This window comes from Budorcas taxicolor, chromosome 5 (assembly GCF_023091745.1).
Source record: "Budorcas taxicolor isolate Tak-1 chromosome 5, Takin1.1, whole genome shotgun sequence".
Taxonomy (NCBI): Eukaryota; Metazoa; Chordata; class Mammalia; order Artiodactyla; family Bovidae; genus Budorcas; species Budorcas taxicolor.
The window spans coordinates 86,921,662-86,946,225 of record NC_068914.1 but is presented as its reverse complement, the minus strand read 5'-3'; the positions used below and the strand labels follow the sequence as shown (position 1 = coordinate 86,946,225).

Here is a 24,564-nt window from a genome sequence, read left to right as displayed (position 1 = left end):
TCTCACTAGGGTCAAACCCTTCTCTACAAAGCTTACTCATGAAGTGACAAGCTATTCACTGTCTCTGAAGGGTCAGGAGCAGGTTCTTTCCATTCCCCAAAGCAAGGTGAAGGGGAGCTCCGAAATCTAGGATGATTGTGTGAAGGGGAGGATAGCATCTAGCCCTCTGTCATGGAGTTGCAGAGTTGGACACGACTTAGCAATTGAACAACAACAACAATAGGGCTATCCTTGGCTGCCAGTGGAAGAGAATGTTAGCTGACAATGCTGGGAAGTGCCTTTTGAAAGCTGAGGTACAAAGAATGACATCTTTTTGAAATCAAGTAGGACCTGTCGGGCTCCTGGGTATGGAAGCCTTCCATTTCTTGTTTGTAAAGAACAGACTCCCACCTCCATGACCTGTCCTGAGTTCCAAAACTGCAAATTTCACAGTTGCCAATCATGGAAGTGAAGGGATGGAAAGACAGAGGAGGAGCGGCCAAGAAACAATAGTGAAGCCTTGGAGCAAGGTACTGATTCCACTTAACAATATCATTAAGCTCTTTACAGAAGTAAAATTCTCAACAAATGGAAGATGTTTTTCCCAGAGAAGACCACCCAAGGCCAGACTAAAGGAACTAGAGAAGCAAATCAAGAGATTCCCTGAGACCAGATTAGAAGAGTACAGGCCCTTCACACATCCTAATCTTATTAACGACACCACCCTTGAGCCATTGCTATAAAATTCCTCACCAAATCTTCCCAGGATAGGACACAAATTTTCAAGAGCAGGAGCCTGCTGTGTCCCCCTTTGCCAGGCAAAGAAATAAAGCCATTTTTTTTCTACTTCATCCAAAACTATATCTCTGAGATTTGATTTAGCACTGGTGCACAACTTTTTAGTTCCTCCTCCACAATGAGGAGGACAGAATGTTTGATATGTATCCCCTGAGGCCAGTACACGCTAAGGCCGAGGTTTTTCAGAACATAGGAGAAAGACACACTTATCTGCTTCCCAACTCCCCTACCTTTCTGCTATCCCAACCCTGTTCTCTCTTATAAGTAGCTATGACAGTGTCTCCAACTAAGGGGAGAGAAAGCAAAGAGTTTTGGATTAAGTTTGAGATTAAAGTTTTAAAATGAATACTATATAACTATTAACAAATGAGACAGTTCTAATATACAAAGTGACTAAAACGTCATGCAGTTAGACCTTGGCATTGTTAAGACGACACTTAACCAATTGGAGAAACTGAAATTGGTAGTGTTGGGATAATTATTGGAAGAAATAAAGGAACTTATTTTCCCTCAAAATGTTGAGAATCTTCAAAAATAGATTGCAATAACAATATGCATTCCATAATTATCAGTCCAGTTCAGTCACTCAGTCATGTCTGACTCTTTGTGACCTCATGAACTGCAGCATGCCAGGCCTCCCTGTCCATTACCAACTCCGAGTCCACCCAAACCCATGTCCATTGAGTCGGTGATGCCATCCAACCATCTCATCATCTGTTGTCCCCTTCTCCTCTTGCTCTCAATCTTTCCCAGCATCAGGGTCTTTTCAAATGAGTCAGCTCTTTGCATCAGGTGGCCAAAGTATTGGAGTTTCAGCTTCAACTGAATTTTGATAATTCCATAATTATCACCGTTCATTTATGAAGGAGGGAAACCATCTACTGTAGCTCAGATGGTAAAGAATTTGCCTGAAATGTGGGAGACCCAGTTCAATTCCTGGGTCGGGAAGATCTCCTAGAGAAGGAAATGGCAACCCACTCCAGTATTCTTGCCTGGAAAATCCATGGACGGAGGAGCCTGGTAGGCTACAGTCCATGGGGTCGCAAAGAGTTGGACATGACTTCACGACTTCACTTTCACTTTCACTTTTCACCCAAGTCAAATTTAGACCTGTAACTCCCTTGTTGGTGTACCCAAATGGAAAAGTTAGAGCATAAGTAGTTATATATGATTTCTCATATTCTTCAGAAAATACTACATACTGAAACAGCTACCCACATTTCTTGCTCAGTGATAACTGTTCTACCAATAATAAAGTTTTCAATTATGACAACAAGGAGAATTATAAAGTATCAATACTATTATACATGTAACAATTATAACAAAATAAATGAATGCCAAAGTTTATGACTTTATCTGTGATAAAGAATAGCACTGTGATAAAACATAGCATAATAACAGAAACCATGTCTCTTGAATAATACATCAAATCAAACAGGCAGGAGAATTTTACAACTCATAGCTGACAAACTAACCTTAAAATATCTCAACCAAATCACCATAATAATAATTTTGGATTAATCAGAACTTACAGGAATTTGGGCCAGTGCTGCCAGAAATATACATTCATTCATTTTCTCTCTCTTTCTCTCTGATAACAATTTCCCATCAGCATTCAGTTCAGTTCAGTTCAGTCGCTCAGTCGTGTCCAACTCTTTGCGACCCCATGAATCGCAGCATGCCAGGCCTCCCTGTCCATCACCAACTCCCGGAGCCTACCCAAACTCATGTCCATCAAGTCGGTGATGCCATCCAGCCATCTCATCCTCTGTCATCCTGTTTGCCTCCTGCCCCCAATCCCTCCCAGCATCAGAGTCTTTTCCAATGAGTCAACGCTTTGCATGAGGTGGCCAAAGTACTGGAGCTTCAGCTTTAACATCAGTCCTTCCAAAGAAATCCCAGGGCTGATCTCCTTCAGAATGGACTGGTTGGATCTCCTTGCAGTCCAAGGGACTCTCAAGAGTCTTCTCCAAATATCACAGTTCAAAATACCAAATCTTCAGTGCTCAGCTTTCTTCACAGTCCAACTCTCACATCCATACATGAGCACTGGAAAAACCATAGCCTTGACTAGGCAAACAGCATTAAAAGTTAACTAAGAAAACCTCCTGAAAGCCATTTTCAAACCTTCCATAATGTGCAATTGAAAACCTTCTTTTCAATAAAAAAAATATAAATTTGTAAAATTAATATAAAGGTTAATAAAAAACAGTTCTGAAAACCACTTACATCTATGTTGTCCAATTTAGACTATTGTATTATTCAACACTGTTGTTCCTTCAGAAGGCCATGCTACTGTGAGTATGTTAGGGTATTTCCATTAGTGCTCTGAGTGATGTAGGTTGAGATTGTTGTTGCTGTTGCTGTTTAGGTGCTAAGTCATGTCCGACTCTTTGTTACACCATGGATTGTAGCCTACCAGGGTCCTATGTCCATGAATACTGGCAGTAGGTTGCCATTTCCATCTCTAAGGCATCTTCCCAACCCAGGGATTGACCCCCATCTCCTGCATTGGCAGGTGGATTCTTTACCACTGAGCCATCAGGGAAGCCCCAGGTTGGGATTACAAGTAATTTCATTGACTTCTTTATCCTTTTCTCATTTCCCACATTTTCTGCAATGAATATTTTTTCCTCGAAGAAACACATTAATAAGACAAAACGTAAAAACTAATCAATTAGGAACAATGGATAAATAGGTACTCATAATTAGAGAAAGATGATTACACTACTTTTCACACTTATTTAGATAGATATGGTAGAAAAATCACAGTGTTAAAGAAAGAAAGCTTGCTCTCACAGGTTGTATACTTATATAAATGGATAATTAGAAGAAATTGTTAGTTCAGTTCAGTCGCTTAGTCGTGTCCGACTCTTTGCGACCCCATGAACCACAGCACGCCAGGCCTCCCTGTCCATCACCAACTCCCGGAGTACACCCAACCTATGTCCATGGAGTCGGTGATGCCATCCAACCATCTCATCCTCTGCCATCCCCTTCTCCTCCTGCCCTCAATCTTTCCCAGCATCAGGGTTTTTTCAAATGAGTCAGCTCTTAGCATCAGGTGGCCAAAGTATTGGACTTTCAGCTTCAGCATCAGTCCTTCCAATGAACACCCAGGACTTATTTCCTTTAGGATGGACCTCCTTGCAGTCCAACGGACTCTCCAGAGTCTTCTCCAACACCACAGTTCAAAAGTATAAGTTCTGCATTCAGCTTTCTTTATAGTCCAACTCTCACATTCATACATGACTACAGGAAAAACCATAGCCTTGACTAGACAGACTTTTGTTGACAAAGTAATGTCTCTGCTTTTTGATATGCTGTTTAGGTTGGTCATAACTTTCCCTCCAAGTTAAAGTGATATCAAAAATAGTGCATAAACTAAGAAAATATATTTGTTATTTTCTTGATAATTTTCTCCAGGTATCCCTTTATCAGGTCTTAATTTTCTGAATGTTTAAGAGATCATATAAAATTCAAATAATATTACTTGACTCAAATTTTGAAATTAACCAACTACATTCAAAAGTTTATATGATGCTTGAATGCCCAGTCATTCAGTTGTGTCCAACTCTTTGTGACTCCACGGACTGTAATCCACTAGGCTTCTCTGTCCATAGGATTATCCTGGCAAGTATACTGGAATGGGTTGCCATGTCCTCCTCTAACTGATGCTTATTTAATTACATTTTACAACATGCTCTCACATTTCAAACATTATGCAATCTCTATGAGAAATACTGTTGTTTTTTTTTTGGAAAAAAGAAAAAATTGAAGAAGTTAAAATATATCATTCATGTACACTGCTTTGGTACTTTCTTTATTCTTGTTACACTATGATAAAATAATACAATATTGTCCATTCTAATCAAACATACTTCTTTCCTACATATTCCTACTTTTGCATAGTTAGAGTAGATATATTCTATTGTTATATTCAGAGTAAAGTAGAACACTTCAAACATAATACTTTCATTTGTTTTAGATAACCAAGAGGAAAATTAAAATTACATAGTTCAGGCATTATTTACTTTCCATAAAGTTTTCGAAATTCAGCTTTTGTACCATTAAATTATAAACTATTTCAGGCATGCACTTTGCTGGTGGTCCAATAGTTAAGAATCCACCTGCCAATGCAGAGAACATGAATTTGACTCCTGATCCAAGAAGATCCCACATGCCATGGAGCAACTATGCCCGTGCACAAAAATTACTGAGCCTATGCTCTAGGACCTGCATGCCCCACAACTCCCAAGTTCACATGCCTAGAGCTCTATAGGTAGAGAAGCCACCGCAATGAGAAGATCACACAACCACAACAAGGACTAGTCCCGACTCACTGCAACTAGCGAAAACCCTCACGTAGCAAAGAAGACCCAGGACAACCAAAAGTAAATAAGAAAGACAGTTGGTTCTGCCAATTTACAAAGAAGATAAAAAAATTAACTATTTTTATGCAAAATTTGACTCTATATTGGAAAGTTCAGACCCTTGAGCATGTCAAGTTAAACCTCTATCCAGGCCTTGGTATTCTCTTTTATAACAATGGGATAACTCTGCCTCAGAAATTTATTGGTTAAATCTATTTACATATATTAATGATTCTACTACAAACTGTAAATAATAGCAGTAGTATTACTATCATACACCACATCTTTTTGTCTGGTACTTACAGAACTTACATACTAACCCTCAAACTACATGAGTTTCTATAATTATTTTAGCTTAAAAATAACTAGAAGATATTAGTAACAAACATATTAATCCATCCAATCATTCTTCTCTTCTATACTTCCATTAGTGAGTGTGTTGAAGTTTCGTTTTCTCTTTTTTTAAAATTCCCTGAATCATGTACAGTCAAGTTAAACAATATTACTGACTTATGACAAAATACTAGAGATGTATATTAAGTTCTGTCAATGCCCTAACTTCCTTCCTACCTTTAAGGCTTCCTTGTCCATGCTAAGGATACCTAGGTTAGCCTGTCAAACATGGTACAAGTATCTGGTGCTTCCTAAACCTAATATATTCTCATTTGAGTCATTAAGTTGTGAAAGTAACTCTTGAAATGATATTTAGCAAAACACACATAATATTTAAATGACTAATCAACACTGAATTCAGTGAAGTTTATTTTCTTACTGGAAACTCCTTAAAATCCATTAGCTTCCTTCATCTCACGTTCAGTAGAGATGAGCATGTGATCACCATCTGTGTTCAGGTAAATCATTCTTGACCTACTTCTTTCCAGAATGAGCTGCCAAGCTCTTAAATTTTGCTCTCTAGTCTACTGACTTGCATTCGATTGCTACCATCCTTTTGAGACCAACATTTTCCTTCTTTTCATCCTACTCACACAATTCTATAATAGCCACAATTATGAATGTCAAATGACATGAACTTAAGAAACCAATAAAAGGAGGGGCAAAATGAGACACTGTGAAAAAATGAGTGAGTAGAGTCCCCTAGCAGCAGCTGCTCATGATGATGACAGGGGCCTGATGATAGACAGAAACCAAAAGAAAACAGAAGGATGATTCTAAAAATCAGAGCAAATATCTAGACAAAGAGTTTAAAGAACCAACAAAGCACATATGATCTTTAAGATGGTCTCAAAGGTTAGAAGCAGTCTTGGCCATATCATTTCATCTTAAAATATGACTGAGTAATATATATTCTGAAAAGGCAAGAAAACAGCAAAATATTTCTGTAAAAAATACTTACTGCAGGATTACATGTAATAGTGAAAATAGAACCAGCCAAAATGTTCATCAGTAAATGTCTGGATAAGTAAACTGCATTTCTTTGAATAATGAAAATTATGTAACCATTAAAATTAATGAAAGAATATCTATATATTTAGTGGCATAGAAAGATATCTAAATAATACGAGTAACTAGAAAGTATTTGACATAGTAAAAATATTGAGATTCCATATACACGTATATATTTAAAGAAAAGGGATCTGCAAATGCATTTACAGTTTTGGTTCTTTGAGGATATGTGTTCGTTTTGGTGCTGGGGTTACAGGGAACTTTCACTTTATAAATGCATGTATTATTTAAAGTTTATAATAAAAATGCATTTCTCTTAAATGCAAGAAAAGAATACAGATAATTGAGAAAGAGAATAAAAGAGAAAGGAAAATAAAGAATGAAAATAAAAAATCATGAAATACTGACTAACTTATAATAAAGTTAGATCTGAAAGTAACTGGTAAAAATTAAGGGAGTACCATTCTGAGAAAGAAGGACATTTCCTAAAAACGATTCCTACAGAGGCCTTGAGCAATGGAAGAATGAAACTATGTTCTGTATGATTCATATGTCTGTTTTTAAATAATAACACTGTATGCAATCACCATGATAAACATGGTGAGGGAATCATTACATTCCACTTTTAAGTTTTTTCTCAGGAACCTCATTTTTATTATTTGGAAAAGTGTTTCAAGGAAATAAAAACCAAATGGGGCATAATAAATTTTGTTTGATAAAATAATAAATACTTAGAACTCCTATAGCTCATGAGGAAAGGGAGTGGTTTAAGATTCTCCTTTTTTTAAACAGAAACACTACAGGTTATTTTATTGTACACATTTTAGAGGAAAATGAGAAGGACTCCTAACAGCAAAGAACTTTTGTTTCTCATTAGGAGGAAAATTATAGCATTTTCAAATAAGACACTGATAGCTTTTGTTATCAAAAATATCTATAAACCGTTACAGCATGTATACTATATTGTTTTCAGCTACTTAAGACATTTTTCTTTTTAAATACTTGTGATGTTCATAAAGTCTCTGGTTATTTTATATATAAAGCACATACTGTAATACATGTTATAGTTTTCCCTTTCAATTGATTTCCTTCAACAGTCACCACAGTTCACCTCTGGGGAACAAAAGTGTAATAACTCAGTTATAGACTGACTCCAGAGTCTCTGTGGACAAGGAGTTGAATTTAAAGATAATAGCTTAATATGCCTGATTCAGTATCAAAATAACAAGAATATTAAAAATTTTAGCTTTGGCAGCCTAAGCTTAGAAATATGAGTCCATGAACAAATAAAAGGAGCCATAATTAGGTAAAGATCCATGTAATATGGAGCTGCTCAGGTGGCTCTATTGTAAAGAATCCACTTGCCAATGCAGGAGATGTAGGAGATGCAGGTTCAATCCCTAGGTCAGGAAGATCCCCTGGAGGAGGAAATGTCAACCTGCTCCAGTATTATTGACTGGGAAATCTGATGGAGAGAGGAGCCTGGCAGGCTACAGTCCATGGGGTTGCAAATAGTTAAGACACGACCGAGTATGCACACACAAATATACACACACACACACCATGTACTATACAAAGAAACAACTGAGAGAAATCTAAAGATCTGAGAAAGTCAGCCATGGAAATATATGAGGATCCCCCTGGAGTATATGCAGAATTTATAAGACACCTATTCCACAGGAGGATTTGAAAGAATGCCCATATATCCTACCCAGAATTTCAACAAGGTAAAGTAATTACTTTATATATTTTTAATAAATAGCAAATAATCTATAATATGCAAAGCAGTGCTGGGGACAGTGCTCAGGCCACACTCTAAACAGATTTAATCTGATTTCCTGATAATATCTATTTAGTACAACCGTAGTACCCAACATCATGTTATGAATGTAGTCTTTAAACGTCTTTTTTTTCCCCAAATACAAGTTTTCCTGGAACTTACAAATCAAAACGAAGATTCTCTTTTTCTTCAAAAAAGTAGTCCAGAATAAATTTTCTTACAAAATCAGGATTTAAAGTATTATCAATTACTTCAGTCCTTCCAAACTGTTGAGAAAAAAAAAAAAAAAAAAGGACAGGTTAAAAGCAAGCTTTGCATGGTTACTTATTGCAGTATAGAACTTATTATTAATATATTTCCTTGAAAACACAATAAATATTCAAATGCTTGATAGAGCCCTTCAGAAAAGATTTTAAAGATCAAATCATCCCTCTTCAACACTCAGGGAATTCAGAAAATGAGCCCTGAGTTCATACAAATTTATTAGAAAAGCAGCTTCTGAAAATTCACATAACTGTATACTTCCTCCACTTTTTCCCCATTTGAAAGCCAAATCTTTTTCCATTCAAAAGAAGTTATTTCTACCTTTAGTTTATCACAAATATTCTTCTTAACCTAGTGCATAACTAAGCCAACCAATGCATATTCTTACAACTGGAGGGTACAGATGTAAGAATATGTGTTCATATTCAGTTCATAATCAAGTAGTCTTCTACATAGAATAGTTTCTTAGCTATGTTCTGGGAAGAACTTTCTTATAATATATTACACACTTCAGTCATTTTTTTCTTGTTTTCTTCTCTTTTAATTCTTAAAGTATCTAGAGAGTCAAAATGAGACCTATGCTTCTTACATGTTTTTAAGCTACTGTACTATTTTTGCTTAAAAAAAATAAATTTTTCATCTTAGGGGAAATGGAAACCAGTAAATAAAACTCCATATCTAGTACTCTTTCCTTGCAATGTGAAGGAAGGTCATCTGCACTGCTTTCAAAGATGATCAAAAATACAAATCTCATATCTCTTTTTTTGTTTTTGGCTTTCCTTCTTCCCCTTCTAAAGAATTCTAAAGAGGGAATCTTAACCTTTAGTTCTGAATAATATTATCAGTTCACTTCAGTTCAGTTAAGTGGCTCAGTCATGTCCAAAACTTTGTGACCCCATGGACTGCAGCACACCAGACTTCCCTGTCCATCACCAATTTCCCGAAGCTTGCTCAAACTTATATCCATCCAGTCAGTGATGCCTTCCAACCATCTCATCCTCTGTCATCCCCTTCTCCTTCTGCCTTCAGTCTTTTCCAGCATCAGGGTCTTTCCCAATGAGTCATTTATTTGCATCTTGAGAACCACATGAAAATATTATGCATGCTGTCTTATCAGAGAACTAACTTACTAAAGTTCAAAGAAAAACTTTTTATTAGGAATAATAAAACAACTAAAATCTGCCTGCGAATGCAAAAGATGCAGGTTCAGTCCCTGGGCCGGAAATCCCAGGGAGAAGACTGAATCCCAGGTTCAATCCCCTGGAGAAGAAAATGGCAACCCACTCCAGTAGAATACTGTCTGGGAAATCCCATGGATAGAAGACCCTGGTAGGCTACAGTCATAGGATCACAAAAGAGTCCAGCACAACTTAGCGACTAAACAACAAGAAAATTATCAATCCATCATAAAGTAAACGTCATGAGTTTATCACATAAATTGTGATAATAAAACTATGATAGAAAATATTGATGATGAAGATTCATTATGGCTATTATTAACTATCCAAAAAAAACTATGTTGCAGAAGCTTATGCATTGGGCAATGTTTTATATCTTGGACCAAAATCATAAAGGTGAAGTCGCTCAGTCGTGTCCGACTCTTTGCAACCCCGTGGACTGTAGCCTACCAGGCTCCTCCGTCCACGGGATTCTCCAGGCAAGAATACTGGAGTGGGTTGCCATTTCCTTCTCCAGAGGATCTTCCCAACCCAGGGATCAAACCCAGGTCTCCCACATTGCAGGCAGACGCTTTAACCAAATCATAACACAGGTAACTAATTCAACATTTCAAAAATATTAAACATTTATCTGAACAATAATAGTAATCACAGTCACCATTTATTGAGTACTCTACTTTGTTCTTCCCTGGTGGCTCAGACGGTAATCTGCCTGCCAATGTGAGAGACGTAAGAGACATGGGTTTGATCCCTGGTTTGAACCTGGATACTGGAATGGCAACTGTATTGCTGGTGCTACTCACAGTGCCAATTGTCTTGCTGTTCACAATGTCTGTACTGTTGGCTGAACCCATGGCAGACAAAGCACAAAGTAAAAGGCTGGAAGAAGACCTGAGGAGAGGTAGGAACTGCAGACACATTTATTCTCTCCTGGCTGACACAGAAGACAAAGCAGCAGCCACAGCATAACCTAACACAACACAAACCTCTCTCCTGGCTGGCACAGAGGCCATAACAGCATTCACTCCTGGCTGAAGCAGCAGCTGTAGCAGTAGACACACGACATTCTCTCTTCTCGTGGCTGACTCAGCAGACACAGCTGTGAGGCAGCAGTAATGCCCGCTGCTTTTTAGGTGGAGCTCATATATCAGTGTGCATATATTACAGCCCAAAGTAGCCTGTGACCAAACAAGTACCTCATGTTGCATATGTGCAGTGCTACAAATGACCTCAGCTGTAACACAGTATTTACAAAATGTGAGGTGAGTGAGCCTGAACAGCCTTCTTGGCTAATTTGCTCTCTCCCCACAGCAACCTCTTGCAGTTTTCTAACCTGGAATTCCCATTGACAGACTATGGTCCATGGGGTCACAAAGAATCAGACACAATTGAGAGACTAACACTTTCACTTTCACTTACTTTGTTCTAAGCACTTGTCACACATTACTTTAAATCTTTATCATAACTCCATAAGGTAGGTATTAGTATTCTTGTTTAAAGATGAGAAAATTGATGTATAGTGTCCCAACCTAATCCACTTTGGTCACAAAATCTACTTTCATTCTTTCTAGGACTCTTCTCTATTTCAGCATAGAATATATTAGGCCCTGGGAAGATTCAAAAATAAGCCTATCCTTGGTCGTTAATTTTAAAGAAATGGGAATAAGGACATGTACCAAATAACCCAGGAGAACCCATGCACCCAACAAAAGCAGTACAGAGGTCAAGAAGTAAAAATCTGAATCAGACAGAATCAGGGCCCTCCCAGCCTTTGTCCTGCCAGGAGGCAAGATGGTCCTCAGACCAAAGCAAAATGTATCAAATGAGCAAATGTATAACACTCTCAAAGAGAAACTCAGCCAGTACCCATATTCCTCAGCACTCTTATCCTTCTTGTGGATTTTAACACAAACCCTCACTCAGAAGGAAGATGATAGAGTGGAATTTTCACAGTAAGGTTTACTGAGTTGCATGTAAGCCAGCAATTTGGGCCATAGCTCAATTCAGTTCAGTTGCTCAGTTGTGTCTGACTCTTTCCGATCCATGGACCATAGCACACCAGGCTACTCTGTCCCTCACCAACTCCCAGAGCTTGCTCAAACTCATGTCCATCGAGTTGGTAATGCCATCCAACCATCTCTTCCTCTGTCATCCCCTTCTCCTCCCACCTTCAATCTTTCCTAGCATCAGGGTCTTTTCCAATGAGACAGTTCTTCGCATCAGATGGCCAAAGTATTGGAGCTTCAATTTCAGCATCGGTCCTTCCAATGAATATCCAGGACTGGTTTCCTTTAGGACTGACTGGTTTCATCTGCTTGCAGTCCAAGGGACTCTCGTGTCTTCTTCAATACCACGGTTCAAAAGTATTAATTCTTCAGCGCTCAGCTTTCTTTATGGTCCAACTCTCACATCCATACATGACCACTGGAAAAACCATAGCTTGAACTAGATAGACTTTTGTTGCCAAAGTCAAGCCTCTGCTTCTGCTTTTTAATATTCTGTTTAAGTTGGTCATAGCTTTTCTTCCACAGAGCAATCATCTGTTAATTTAATGGCTGCAGTCACTTTCTGCAGTGATTTTGGAGCCCAAGAAAATAAAATCTGTCACTGTTTCTATTGTTTCCCCATCTATTTGCCATGAAGTGATGGGACCTGATGCCATTATCTTAGGTTTTTGAATGTTGAGTTTTAAGCCAACTTTTTTACTCTCTTTCACTTTCATCAAGAGGCTCTTCAGTTTCTTTTCACTTACTGATATAAGGGTGGTATCATCTGCATTTCTGAGGTTATTAATATTTCTCCTAGCAATCTTGATCCCAGCTTGTGCTTCATCTAGCCCAGAATTTCACATGATGAAAGTTAAGTTATATAAGTTAAACTTATGTAAGTTTATGCATATAAGTTAAATAAATAGGTGACAATAGACAGCCTTGACGTACTCCTTTCCAAATTTGGAACCAGTCTGTTGCTCAATGTCTGGTTCTAACTGTTGCTTCTTGACCTGCATACAGATTTCTCAGGAGGTAGGTAAGGTGGTCTGGTATGCCCATCTCTTGAAGAATTTTCCACAGTTTGTTGTGGTCTGCAGTCAAAGGCTTTGACATAGTCCATAAAGCAGAAGTAGATATTTTTCTGGGACTCTCTTGCTTTTTTCGATGATCCAACAGATGTTGGCCATTTGATCTCTGGTTCCTGTGCCTTTTCTAAATTCAGCTTGAATATCTGGAAGAAGGGCCTCTGAGCCATTAAAACAAGTTTCTCTTACAGGACAATGGCTTTTCAGCAATATGGGTGGCTGAGGATACTCTGCTATCTCAACAGAAGATTAAAATGAAGCCATTAAAATTTTAGCTAAGCATCTATTAAATATGAACATCTAATATGCCTCCTGACACATAGTCCTGAAATTGCTTTTAACAGTGTCACTAGTGACCTTCATATTGCTAAATTAAGTGGTCACATTTCAGCTTTCATATATCAGACTATCAGTAGCATTGAACAGAGTTGCCCATTTCCTCCTTTTTGAAGCAGCCTTTTCCGATTCTTTGACACCACATTCCCCAGTTTTTCTCTTCTTAGATTCTCAGATATGCAACCTCTCATCAGTACAATTCCAGGCCTTCTTCATCTGCCTATATTCACTCTTCTATTAGATTACTTACTCTGTTCTTTGGCTTTAAATCCCATCTACGTGATGATAAATTCCAAATGTGTATCAACTCAGATTTGCCTCTAAGTAAAGATGGATGGATCATAGCAGGGAGCTCTGACAAAACGTGATCCATTGGAGAAGGGAAAGGCAAACCACTCCAGTATACTAACCATGAGAACCCCATGAACTGTATAAAAAGGCTAAAAGATATGACACTAAAAGATGAGTCCCCCAGGTTGGAAGGTGTCCAATATGCTGCTGGGAAAGAGCAGAGAACAACAACTAATAGTTCCAGAAAGAATGAAGTGGCAAGGACAAAGCAGAAATGACCCTCAGTTTTGGATGTGCTTAGTGATGAAAGTAAAATCCAATGCTGAAAAGATGAGTTTTCCATAGGAACTTGGAATGTTAGGATCATAAATTAGGGTAAATTGGATGTGGTTAAGCAGGAGATGACAAGAGTAAATAAACATCGACATATTAGGAATCAGTGAACTAAAATAGATGGGAATAGGTGAATTTAACTCAGATGACTATTATATCTACTACTGCAGGCAAGAATCCCTTAGAAGAAATGGAGTAGCCCTAATAATCAACAAAAGAGTCTGAAATGCAGTACTTGCGTGCAACCTTGAAAATGACAGAATGATCTCAGTTCATTTCCGGAGCAACCCATTCAATATCACAGCAATGCAACTCTATGCTCCAACCATATATGTAGAAGAAGCTGAAGTTTATAAGTTCTATGAAGACCTAGAAGATCTCCTAGACTAATAGCAAAAAAACATGTCTTATTCATCATAGGGGACTGGAAGGCAAAATTAGGAAGTCAAGAGATTCCTGGAGTAACAGGCAAATTTGGCCTCAAAGTACAAAATGAAACAGGGTGAAAGCTAACAGAATTCTGCCACGAGAACATGCTGGTCATAGCAAACATCCTTTTTCAACAATACAAGAGATAACTTTCCACATGGATTTCACCAAATGGTCATACCAAAATCAGATTGATTACATTCTTTGTAGACAAAGATGGAGAAGCTATATACAGTCAGCAGAAACAAGACCTGGAGCTGGCTGTGGGTCAGATCATCATCACAGCAAAAATCAGGCTTAAACTAAAGAAAGCAGGGAAAACCACTAGGCCAGTCAGATATGACTTAAATGAAATCCCCCATAAATATACAGTGGAGATGACAAATGGAATCAAGAGACTAGATCTAGTAAACAGAGTGCCTGAAGAACTAAGGACAGAGGTCCATCATATTGTAGAGGAGGCAGTGAACAACACCATCCCAAAGAAAAAGAAATGCAAGAAGACAAAGCGGTTGTCTGACAAAGAAGACAAACTAGTTGTCTTTACGAAGAGCGGAGGAAAGAAGAGAAGCAAAAAGCAAGGGAGAAAGGGAAAGGTACACTCACTAAATGCAGAGTTCCACAGAATAGCAAGGAGAGACAATGCCTTCTTCAATGAACTATGCAAAGAAACAGAGAAAAACTAAAGAAAGGGTAAGATTAGTAATACCTTTAAGGAAACTAGAAAAATCAAAGGAATATTTCATGCAAAGATGGGCACAATAAAGGACAGAAACAGTAAAGACCTAACAGAAGCAGAAGAGATCAAGATGAGATGGAAAGGATACATGGAAGAACTGTACTAAAAGGATCTCAATGACCCAGATAACCACAATGGTGATCTCTCACTCAGAGCCAGACATTCTGGAGTGTGAAGTCAAGTGGGTGTGAGGAAGCACTGCTGCCAATAAAGCTAGTGGAGGTGATGGAACTCCAGATGAGCTATTTAAAATCTTAAAAGATGACGCTATTAAAGCACTGCACTCAATATGTTAGCAAATTGGAAAACCCAGCAGTGGCCACAGGAGTGGAAAAGTTCAATCTTCATCCCAATTCCCAAGAAGGGCAGTACTAAAGAATGTCCAAACCACTGGACAATTGTATTCATCTCCAAGGCTACTAAAGTTATGCTCAAAATCCTCCAAGCTAGGCTTCAGCATTACACGAACCGAGAACTTTCAGACATTCAAGCTGGGTTTAGAAAAAGCAGAGAAACTAGAGAGCAAATTGCTAACATTTGCTGGATCATACAAAGCAAGGGAATTCCAGAAAAACATCTACCTCTGTTTCATTGACTACACTAGAGCCTTTGACCGTGTGGATCATAACAAACTGTGGAAAACTCTTAAAGAGATGGGAATATCAGATGATCTTACCTCTTTTCCTGAGAAACTGGTATGCTGTTAAAGAAGCAACAGTTAGAACCCTGTATGGAACAACTGACTGGCTCAGGACTGAGAAAGGAGTGTGACAAGGCTATTTATTGTCACTTTGTTTAGATATCTTATATGCAGAGCACATCATGCAAAAATGCCAGGCTGGATGAAGCAGAAGCTGGAATCAAGATTGCAGGGAGAAATATCAACAGCCTCAGACATGCAGATGATACCACTCTAATGGTAGAAAGCAAAGAGGAACTAAAGAGCCTCTTTATGAAGGTGAAGGAGAAGGGTTAAAAAGCCGGCTTTAAACTCAATATTAAAAAAAAAAAAAAACTAAGATGATGTCATCTGGTCCCATCACTTCATGGCAAATAGAAGGGGAAAAGGTGGAAGCAGTGACCAATTTCTTCTTCTTGGGCTCTAAAATCAATGTGGATGGTGACTTGCAGCCAGGAAATTAGAAGACTGCTTCTTGGCAGGAAAACTATGACAAACCTAGACACTGTGTTTAAAAGCAGAGACATCACTTTGCTGACCAAGATCCATACAGTCAAATCTATGGTCTTTACAATAGTCATGTGCAGATGTGACAGCTGGAAAATAAAGAAGGCAGTGAAGTGAAAGTCACTCAGGTGTGTCTGACTCTTTGCGACCCTGTGTACTATATAATAGTCCACGGAATTCTCCAGGCCAGAATACTGGAGTAGATAGCCTTTCCCTTCTCCAGGTGATCTTCCCAACCCAGGGATCAAACCCAGGTTTCCCTCAGTACAGGAAGATTTTTTAACAGCTGAGCCACAAGGGAAGGACAAAAATACTGGAGTGGGTACTCCATCCCTTCTCCAGTGAATCTTCTTGACCCAGGAATCAAACAGGGGTCTCCTGCACTGCAGGTGAATTCTTTACCAACTGCACTATCAGGGAAGCCAAAGAAGGCAGAACACTGAACAACTGATGCTTTTGAACTGTGATTCTGGAAAAGACTATTGAGAATCCCTTGGAAAGCAAGGAGATCAAACCAGTTAATCCTAAAGGAAAGCAACCCCGAATACTCTTTCTTAGAACTGATGTTGAAGCTGAAGCTCCAATACTTTGGCCACCTTATGTGAACAGCAGACTCATTAGAAAAGACCATGATGCTGGGAAAGACTGAAGGCAGAAACAGAAGAGGGTGACAGAGGATGAGATGGTTGGATGGAATCATAGATTCAAGGGACATGAACTTGGGCAAACTCCAGGTGGTGGTGAGGGACAGGGAAACCTGGCATGCTGCAGTCTATGGGGTCACGACATGACATGGTGGCTAAACAACAACAACAAAGACTCATGCATACAACTATCTTGTTGACTTATACCTGTGGTTTTCTTATGGGGTCCTCACAATTAACATTTAAACTGAAATATTTATTTTATACCACAGCTACAATCCCAGTGCTTTCTGACATAGGGTGGTGTCATCAGCACATCTTAGGTTACTGGTATTTTCCCCGGAATTCTTGATTCCAGCTTGTGCTTCATCCAGCCCGGCATTTTGCATGATTTACTCTGCATATAAGTTAAATAAGCAGAGTAACAATATACAGCCTTGACATACTCCTTTCCAAATTTGGAACCAGTCCATTGTTCTATGTCCTGTTCTAACTGTTGCTTCTTAACCTGTATATAGATTTCTCAGGAGGCAGGTAAGATAGTCTGGTATTCCCATCTCTTTAAGAATTTTCCAATACAATCCCAAAGAAAGGCAATGACAAAGAATGTTTGGCATTCCAATCCCAAAGAAAGGTAATGTCAAAAGAATGCTCAAACTACTGTACAATTGCACTCACCTCACACACTAGCACAGTAATGCTTTAAATTCTTCAAGCCAGGCTTCAACAGTTTGTGAACCATGAACTTCCAGATGTTCAATCTGGATTTTACAAAGGCAGAGGAACCAGAGACCAAAATGCCAATATCCATTGCATCATCAAAAAAGCAAGAGAGTTCCAAGAAAACATCTACTTCTGCTTTATTGAGCACACCAAAGACTTTGACTGTGTGGATCACAGTAAACTGTAGAAAATTATGACACCACTCTTATGGCAGAAAGCGAAGAAGAACTAAAGAGCATCTTGATGAAAGTGAAATAAGAAAGTGAAAAAACTGCCTTAAAACTCAACATTCAAAAAACTAAGATCATGGCATCCAGTCCCATCACTTCATGGCAATTAGATGGGGAAATAGTGGAAACAGTAACTTTATTTTGGGGGCTCCATAATCACTGCAAATGGTGACTGGAATCATGAAATTAAAAGATGCTTGCTCATTGGAAGAAAAGTTATGACCAACCTAGACAGCATATTAAGAAGCAAAGACATTACTTTATCAACAAAGGTCCATCTAGTCAAGGCAATGGTTTTTCCAGTAGTCATGTATGGATGGGATAGTTGGACTATAAAGAAAGCTGAGTGCTGAAGAGTTGATGCATTTGAACTGTTATGTTGGAAAAGACTTGAGAGTTCCTTGGACTGCAAGGAGATCCAACCAGTCCATCCTAGAGGAAATCAGTCCTGAATATTCATTGGAAGAACTGATTCTAAGGCTGAAATTCCAATACTTTGCCCACCTGATGCAAAGAACTGACTCATTGGAAAAGACCCTGATTCTGGGAGAGATTGCAGATGGGATGGGAAGGAGATGACAGAGGATGAGATGGTTGGATGGCATTAATGACTCAATGGACATGAGTTTGAGCAAGCTCTGGGAGTTGATGATAGACAGGGAAGCTGGAGTGCTTCTGTCTATGAGGTCACAAAGAGTCGGACATGACTGAGTGACTGAAATGAACTGAAGAATTTTCCAGTTTGCTATGACCGCACAGTCTAACGCTTTCATGTAGTCAATAAAGCAGAAAGAGATGTGGGTTTTTTTGTTTTGTTTTATTTTTTAATTCTCTTGCTTTTTCTATGATCTAATGTATGTTGGTAATTTGATCTCTGGTTTCTCTGCCTTTTCTAAATCCAGCTTGAACATCTGAAAGTTCTCAGTTCACATACTGTTGAAGATAGTTTAGAGAATTTTGAGCATTATTTTGATAGTGTGTGAGATGAGTGCAATTATGCAGTAGTTTGAACATTCTTTGGCATTGCCTTTCTTTGGGACTGGAATGAAAACTGCCTTTTTACAGTCCTGTGGCCACTGCAGAGTTTTCCACATTTGGTGGCATATTGAGTGCAGCACTCTCAGAGCATATTTTTTAGGATTAGAAATAGTTCAGCTGGAATATCATCACCTCCACTAGCTTTGTTCATAGTGATGCTTCCTCAGGCCCACTTGACTTCGCATTCCAGGATGTCTGGCTCTAATTGAGTGATCACCCCATCATGGTTATCTGGGTCATTATGATCTTTTTTTGTATAGTTTTGTGTATTCTTGCCACCACTTCCTGATATCTTCTGCTTCTGTTAGGTCCATAACATATCTATCCTTTATTGTGCCTGTCTTTGCATGAAATTTTTCCTTGGTATCTCTAATTTTCGTGAAGAGATCTCTAGTCTTTCCCATTCTGTTGTTTTCCTCTATTTCTTTGCATTGTTCACTTAGCAAGGCTTTCTTTCCTCTCCTTTCTATTCTTCAGAATTCCTTATCAGATGTATATATCTTCCCTTCTCTCCCTTGCCTTTTACTTCTCTTCTTTTCTCAGCTATTTATAAGGCCTCCTCCAACAACCATTTTGCCTTTTTGCATTTTTTCTTCTTGGGGATGGTTTTGATCACTACCTCCTGTACAATGTCACGAACTTTTGTCCATAGTTCTTCAGGCAATCTGTCTATCAGATCTAATCCTTTGCATCTGTTTGTCACTTTCACTGCATAATTGTAAGGAATTTGATTTAGGTCATACCTGAATGGCCTAGTGGTTTTCCCTATTTTCTTCAATTTAGGTCTGAATTTGGCAATAAGGAGTTCATGATCTGAACCACAGTCAGATCCTGGTCTTGTTTTTGCTGAATGTATAGAGCTTCTCCATTTTGGGCTGCAAAGAATATAATCAATCTGATTTTATATTGACCATCCAGTGATGTCCATGTGTAGTCTTCTCTTGTGTTTTTGAAGACAGTGTTTGCTATGACCAGTGTGTTCTCTTGGCTGTTAGCCTTTGCCCTGCTTCATTCTGTACTTTAAGGCCAAATTTCCCTGTTACTCCAGGTATCTTTTGACTTCCTACTTTTGCATTCCAGTCTCTGATGATGAAAAAACTTTTTTTTTTTGATGTTAGATCTAGAAGATATTATAGGTCATTATGGAACCATTTGACTTCAGCTTCTTTGGCATTAGTGGTTGGGGCATAGACTTGGATTACTGTGGTACTGAATAGGTTGTCTTGGAAATGAACAAAGATTATTCTGTCATTTTTGAGACTGTACCCAAGTACTGGATTTTGAACTCTTTTGTTTACTATGAGTGCTACTCCTTTTCTTCTAAGTGATTCTTGCCCACAGTAGTGGATGTAATGGTCATCCTAATTAAATTCACCCAATCCAGTCCATTTTAATTCACTGATTCCTAAAATTTCAATGTTCACTCTTGCCATCTCCTGTCTGACCACTTCCAATTTACCTTGATTCATGACCTAACATTCCATTTTCCTATGCAATATTGTTCTTTACCACATTGGACTTTACTTCCATCTCCAATCCATCTCCACATCCACAACTGGGCATTGTTTTCACTTTGGTTCTGTCTCTTCATTCTTTCTGGAGTTATTTCTCCACTCTTTCCCAGTATATATTGGGCACCTACCAACCTGGGGAGTCAGGGTGATATCATTTTGCCTTTTCATACTGTTCATGGGGTTCTCAAGGGAAGAATACTGAAGTAGTTTGCCATTCCCTTCTCGAGTGGACCACATTTTGTCAGAACTCTCCAGCATGACCCATCTTTCTTGGGTGGCCCTACATGGCATAGCTCATAGTTTCATTTGGATTAGACATGGCTGTGATCCATGCGATCAATTTGGTTAGTTTTCCGTGATTATGGTTTTCATTCTCTCTGCCCTCTAAGAAATAAGGATAAGAGGTTTGTGGAAGCTTCCTCATAAAAATTGCAAACTGGCATAATAAGAAATTTACAGATAAATTATGACAGTTCATCTCATAGAAAAAATGCTAATTTTTACCAGAGGGTGGAATTATTAACTATCAACCAAGTGATTAATCTTCTTGACTTAAATAAAATTTGTATTGTTGTTTTGTCTAGTTGCTAAGTCATGTCTGATTCTTTGCAACCCCTATGGACTGCAGCATACCAGGCTTCCCTGTCCTTCACTATCTCCTGAAGTTTGCTAAAACTCAAGTTTAGGTCTTAGCTGATACCTTAAATCATAAAATAAAATTTTTATAATTCTTTGGAAAATGCACAGTTGCATATTATTCTGTGCAGGCTGTTGGGGTCCTTTAATGGACCAGGACCTGGTGGTCCGGAGGTGATAATAAGAAAGTGAAAGACAGAAAGAGGCTGATACTCCCTGGTTTAGGCAGAAAACCAGTAGTCCTTGACACAGGACTTGCATCTCTTACAAAGGCACCGGGCACCATCTCGAGAGAGTCTTAGAAGCCTGGGCAGGAGAGTGAGCAAGACCGGTCTCTGCGCTCCACGGAATCAGCCAAAGAGAGAGAGAAAGAGAAAGAGAAAGAAAGAAAGACAGACAGACAGACAGACACGGGGACACAAGCTCTGATGGAGCAAAGGTGCTTTATGATTTTTCTAAGAGTATATATAAGCTGTGGTACAAGAAGTTTCTTATGACTATGATAAAGATCAGAAAACCAAGCATATAGTAACCATTACCAAGGGAACAAGGGATTAATAATGGTCACAAGGTCAGAAGACCATCCATATCTCAAGAAAGGGGATGGAGACTAAGCAGTTTTGTCATAAAGAGAATGTTTACTAAAGGAGACTCAAGCCTGTCTCACACAACGACCTTGGTTCCTGGGAGCAGCGTGCTGCTCTGCTTGAAAAGAAACAAAGGACTTGTGAGAAACAGCATGTAGGAATCCTCCTGTTAAACACTCCCCAACAGCAGGCCACAAAGCATTACAATTTTGAGGAAAGAGAAATATTAATATTTGGTAATTGTATACACCCAGAAACAGCTACTTAAAAAAAAATTGCAACCAGTATCCTAAAACATCTTTTTCTGAATATCAACAATACTGAATTTTTAGAAGTACCTACACATGACTGAGAGACTGAACTGAACTAAATACACCTGATTACAATAATCTCTGGCACAAGGAACATATATAAATATGTGGACAGGAGAATGCTTTAACATACTCATATAGCATTAAATGTCCTTATCTCATAAATAGAAAACTGTTAGAAAAAAAAATTTTCTCCACAAATGTGAAAGTTTTAAGTTATTTGAAAAAGTATGTAAACCGTTAATTTTATTAGAAAACAAAACAGTTTGTTGTAAAACTTTACACAAAAAAATAAAATACAATTCACAATCAAGTCATTGGAAGTTTTCCTTTGTTTTATACTTGAGCTAACTGGATAAATACCCTGTAGGAATAAATCTTGCTGAAAATAACAGAATGGAAATAGTCTTGATTTTTAAATCAACTAATTGTTAAACTGCTCCACAAGAGCTATACTGGAAAGAACATTCATCTGTTGATTGCACCAAGCAAATGAACTCTGTTATGAGAAAAATGTTCATGAAGGTTTAATGTACTGTGGAAGGCCAGAATAATCACTCTATCTCACATTCATTTGTCTAAATGAAAACCATGAAGAAAAAGAGCTCATGTGGACTACAGCACATTCTTTATATCAGTTATTAAATTAGAATTAAACCTGAGTAGCAGTGATATGGACTGAAGCCTACCAGGAGGAGCCTGGTAGGCTGCAGTCCATGGGGTCGCGAAGAGTCGGACATGACTGAGCGTCTTCACTTTCACTTTTCACTTTCATGCATTGGAGAAGGAAATGGCAACCCACTCCAGTGTTCTTGCCTGGAGAATCCCAGGGACGGTGGAGCCTCGTGGGCTTCCATCTATGGGGTCACACAGAGTCAGACACGACTGAAGCAACTTATCAGCAGCAGCAGTGATATACAGAGGAGAGTCTCCAGGGATTAGACAAGAAGATTAGATAAACTGAATACTGCAGACATAATATTAAGATAAATTTAGGTTAAAAAAGAAAGTTTCAGTAAGTATGGGCAAGTGCATTGGTTTGCACATGCAAACACACATAAATACCATGCTCACATACATACACACACATAAACAACCAAAATTACAGATTTACATTGGTAAACAACTCCTATTGGGAGTTAAACAATGAGATTACCAGAGAACCCATGGATCTTTTCGTCTGAGGGTAAAACATAAGAGTACTGTAATATAACTCATTATATAAGACTTTTTTTTTTTCCAAATCAGTGATTTCAAATTCACTTAATTATAAGAAGACACATAGAAAATCTGAAGATTTTGTCTAGATCTTATATCATTATATATGAATGAGATGGTTATAGATGTACATACAAATACACACACCACAAAGAGAAGTAAATTGACTTCCAATATTCTTGGTTAAGACAGAGTATTTCATATAAGGGGATTTCATTCATTTTGGGGGGGATCCTTTGTTTTTAGGATGAACCTAAATCCATTACCATAAAAAAGAACACCTTGATTATATCTCTGTAATTATTACACATAAAATATAGACGACTAAACTCCATCAATTTTAAAAATTAAATTATAGTTATTTCACACCTTAATTAAAACATTTAATATTAAATCATAATTACAAAAATAAGAATAGTTTAAGGAACTACTTTAACCATGTCATTGCTGGCTATTCATTCTGTGATTAGTGACAAGTTTTATCATGTGAAGATTAAAAAAAGAGGACTAAATTTATTCAGGAGGACTTTACTAGGAAATATGGGTTGATATCAGTGACATTTTCCTTTATGTGAGACAAACATTAACTTTTTTTTTTTGACTGGAGAAAAACCACTTTAAAATGTTGTGTTGGTTTCTGCTATACAACAATGCATATCAGTCATAATTATATATAAATCTCCTCCTTCCTGAACTTCCTCTCTCCCAAATCCCTTCCCTCTAGGTCATCACAGAGCACCAGGCTGGGCTTCCTATGTTACATAGCAGCTTCCTAATATGATACACATAATAGTGTATATATGTCAATGCTACTTCCTCAATTCATCCCACCTCCTCCTCCTGCTCTGTTCACAAGTCTGTTCTCTGTGTCTGAGTCTCCACTCCTTCTCAACAAAATCAGTACCATTTTCCTAGATCCCATATACATGTGTTATACAATATTTTCTATTATCTTTCTGACTTACTTCACTCTGTATAACAGGCTCTAGGTTCATACATCTCACTAAAACTGATTCAAATTCATTCCTATTATGGTTGAGAAGTATTCCCTTGAATATATGTAAAATATCTTCTTTATTCATTCAACTGCTGATGGACATCTAGGTTGCTCCAATGTCCTGGCTATTGAAAATAGAGTTGTTCTGAATACTGGCTATATATGTCTTTTTGAATTGTGGTTTTCTCGGGTTATATGTAGAGCAGTGGGATTGCTGGGGTATATGGTAGATTTCAGTTCAGTTCAGTTTAGTCGCCAGTCGTGTCTGACTCTTTGCAACCCCATGAATTGCAGCACACCAGGCTTCTCTGTCCATCACCAACTCCCGGAGTTCACTCAAACTCACATCCATCGAGTCGGTGATGCCATCCAGGTAGATTTATTCCTAGATTTTTAAGAATCTCCATACTGTTCTTTATAATGACTATATCAATTTACATTCCCACCAACAGTGCAAGGGGAATCCCTTTTTTTCCCACATCCTCTCCAGTATTTATTGT

The 24,564-nt window shown here is 38.2% G+C and overlaps 1 protein-coding gene across 1 annotated transcript in view; it reads right to left on the bottom strand.

Annotated features, from left to right (window-relative positions):
* The window catches only part of CPNE8 (copine 8), a 269,508-nt gene that overhangs the window by 172,576 nt on the left and 72,368 nt on the right, over positions 1-24,564 (bottom strand). Inside the window, exon 4 of the mRNA XM_052640034.1 lies at positions 8,497-8,600. Coding sequence (XP_052495994.1) covers positions 8,497-8,600 — 104 coding nt within the window. The remainder of the gene's footprint in view (positions 1-8,496; positions 8,601-24,564) is intronic.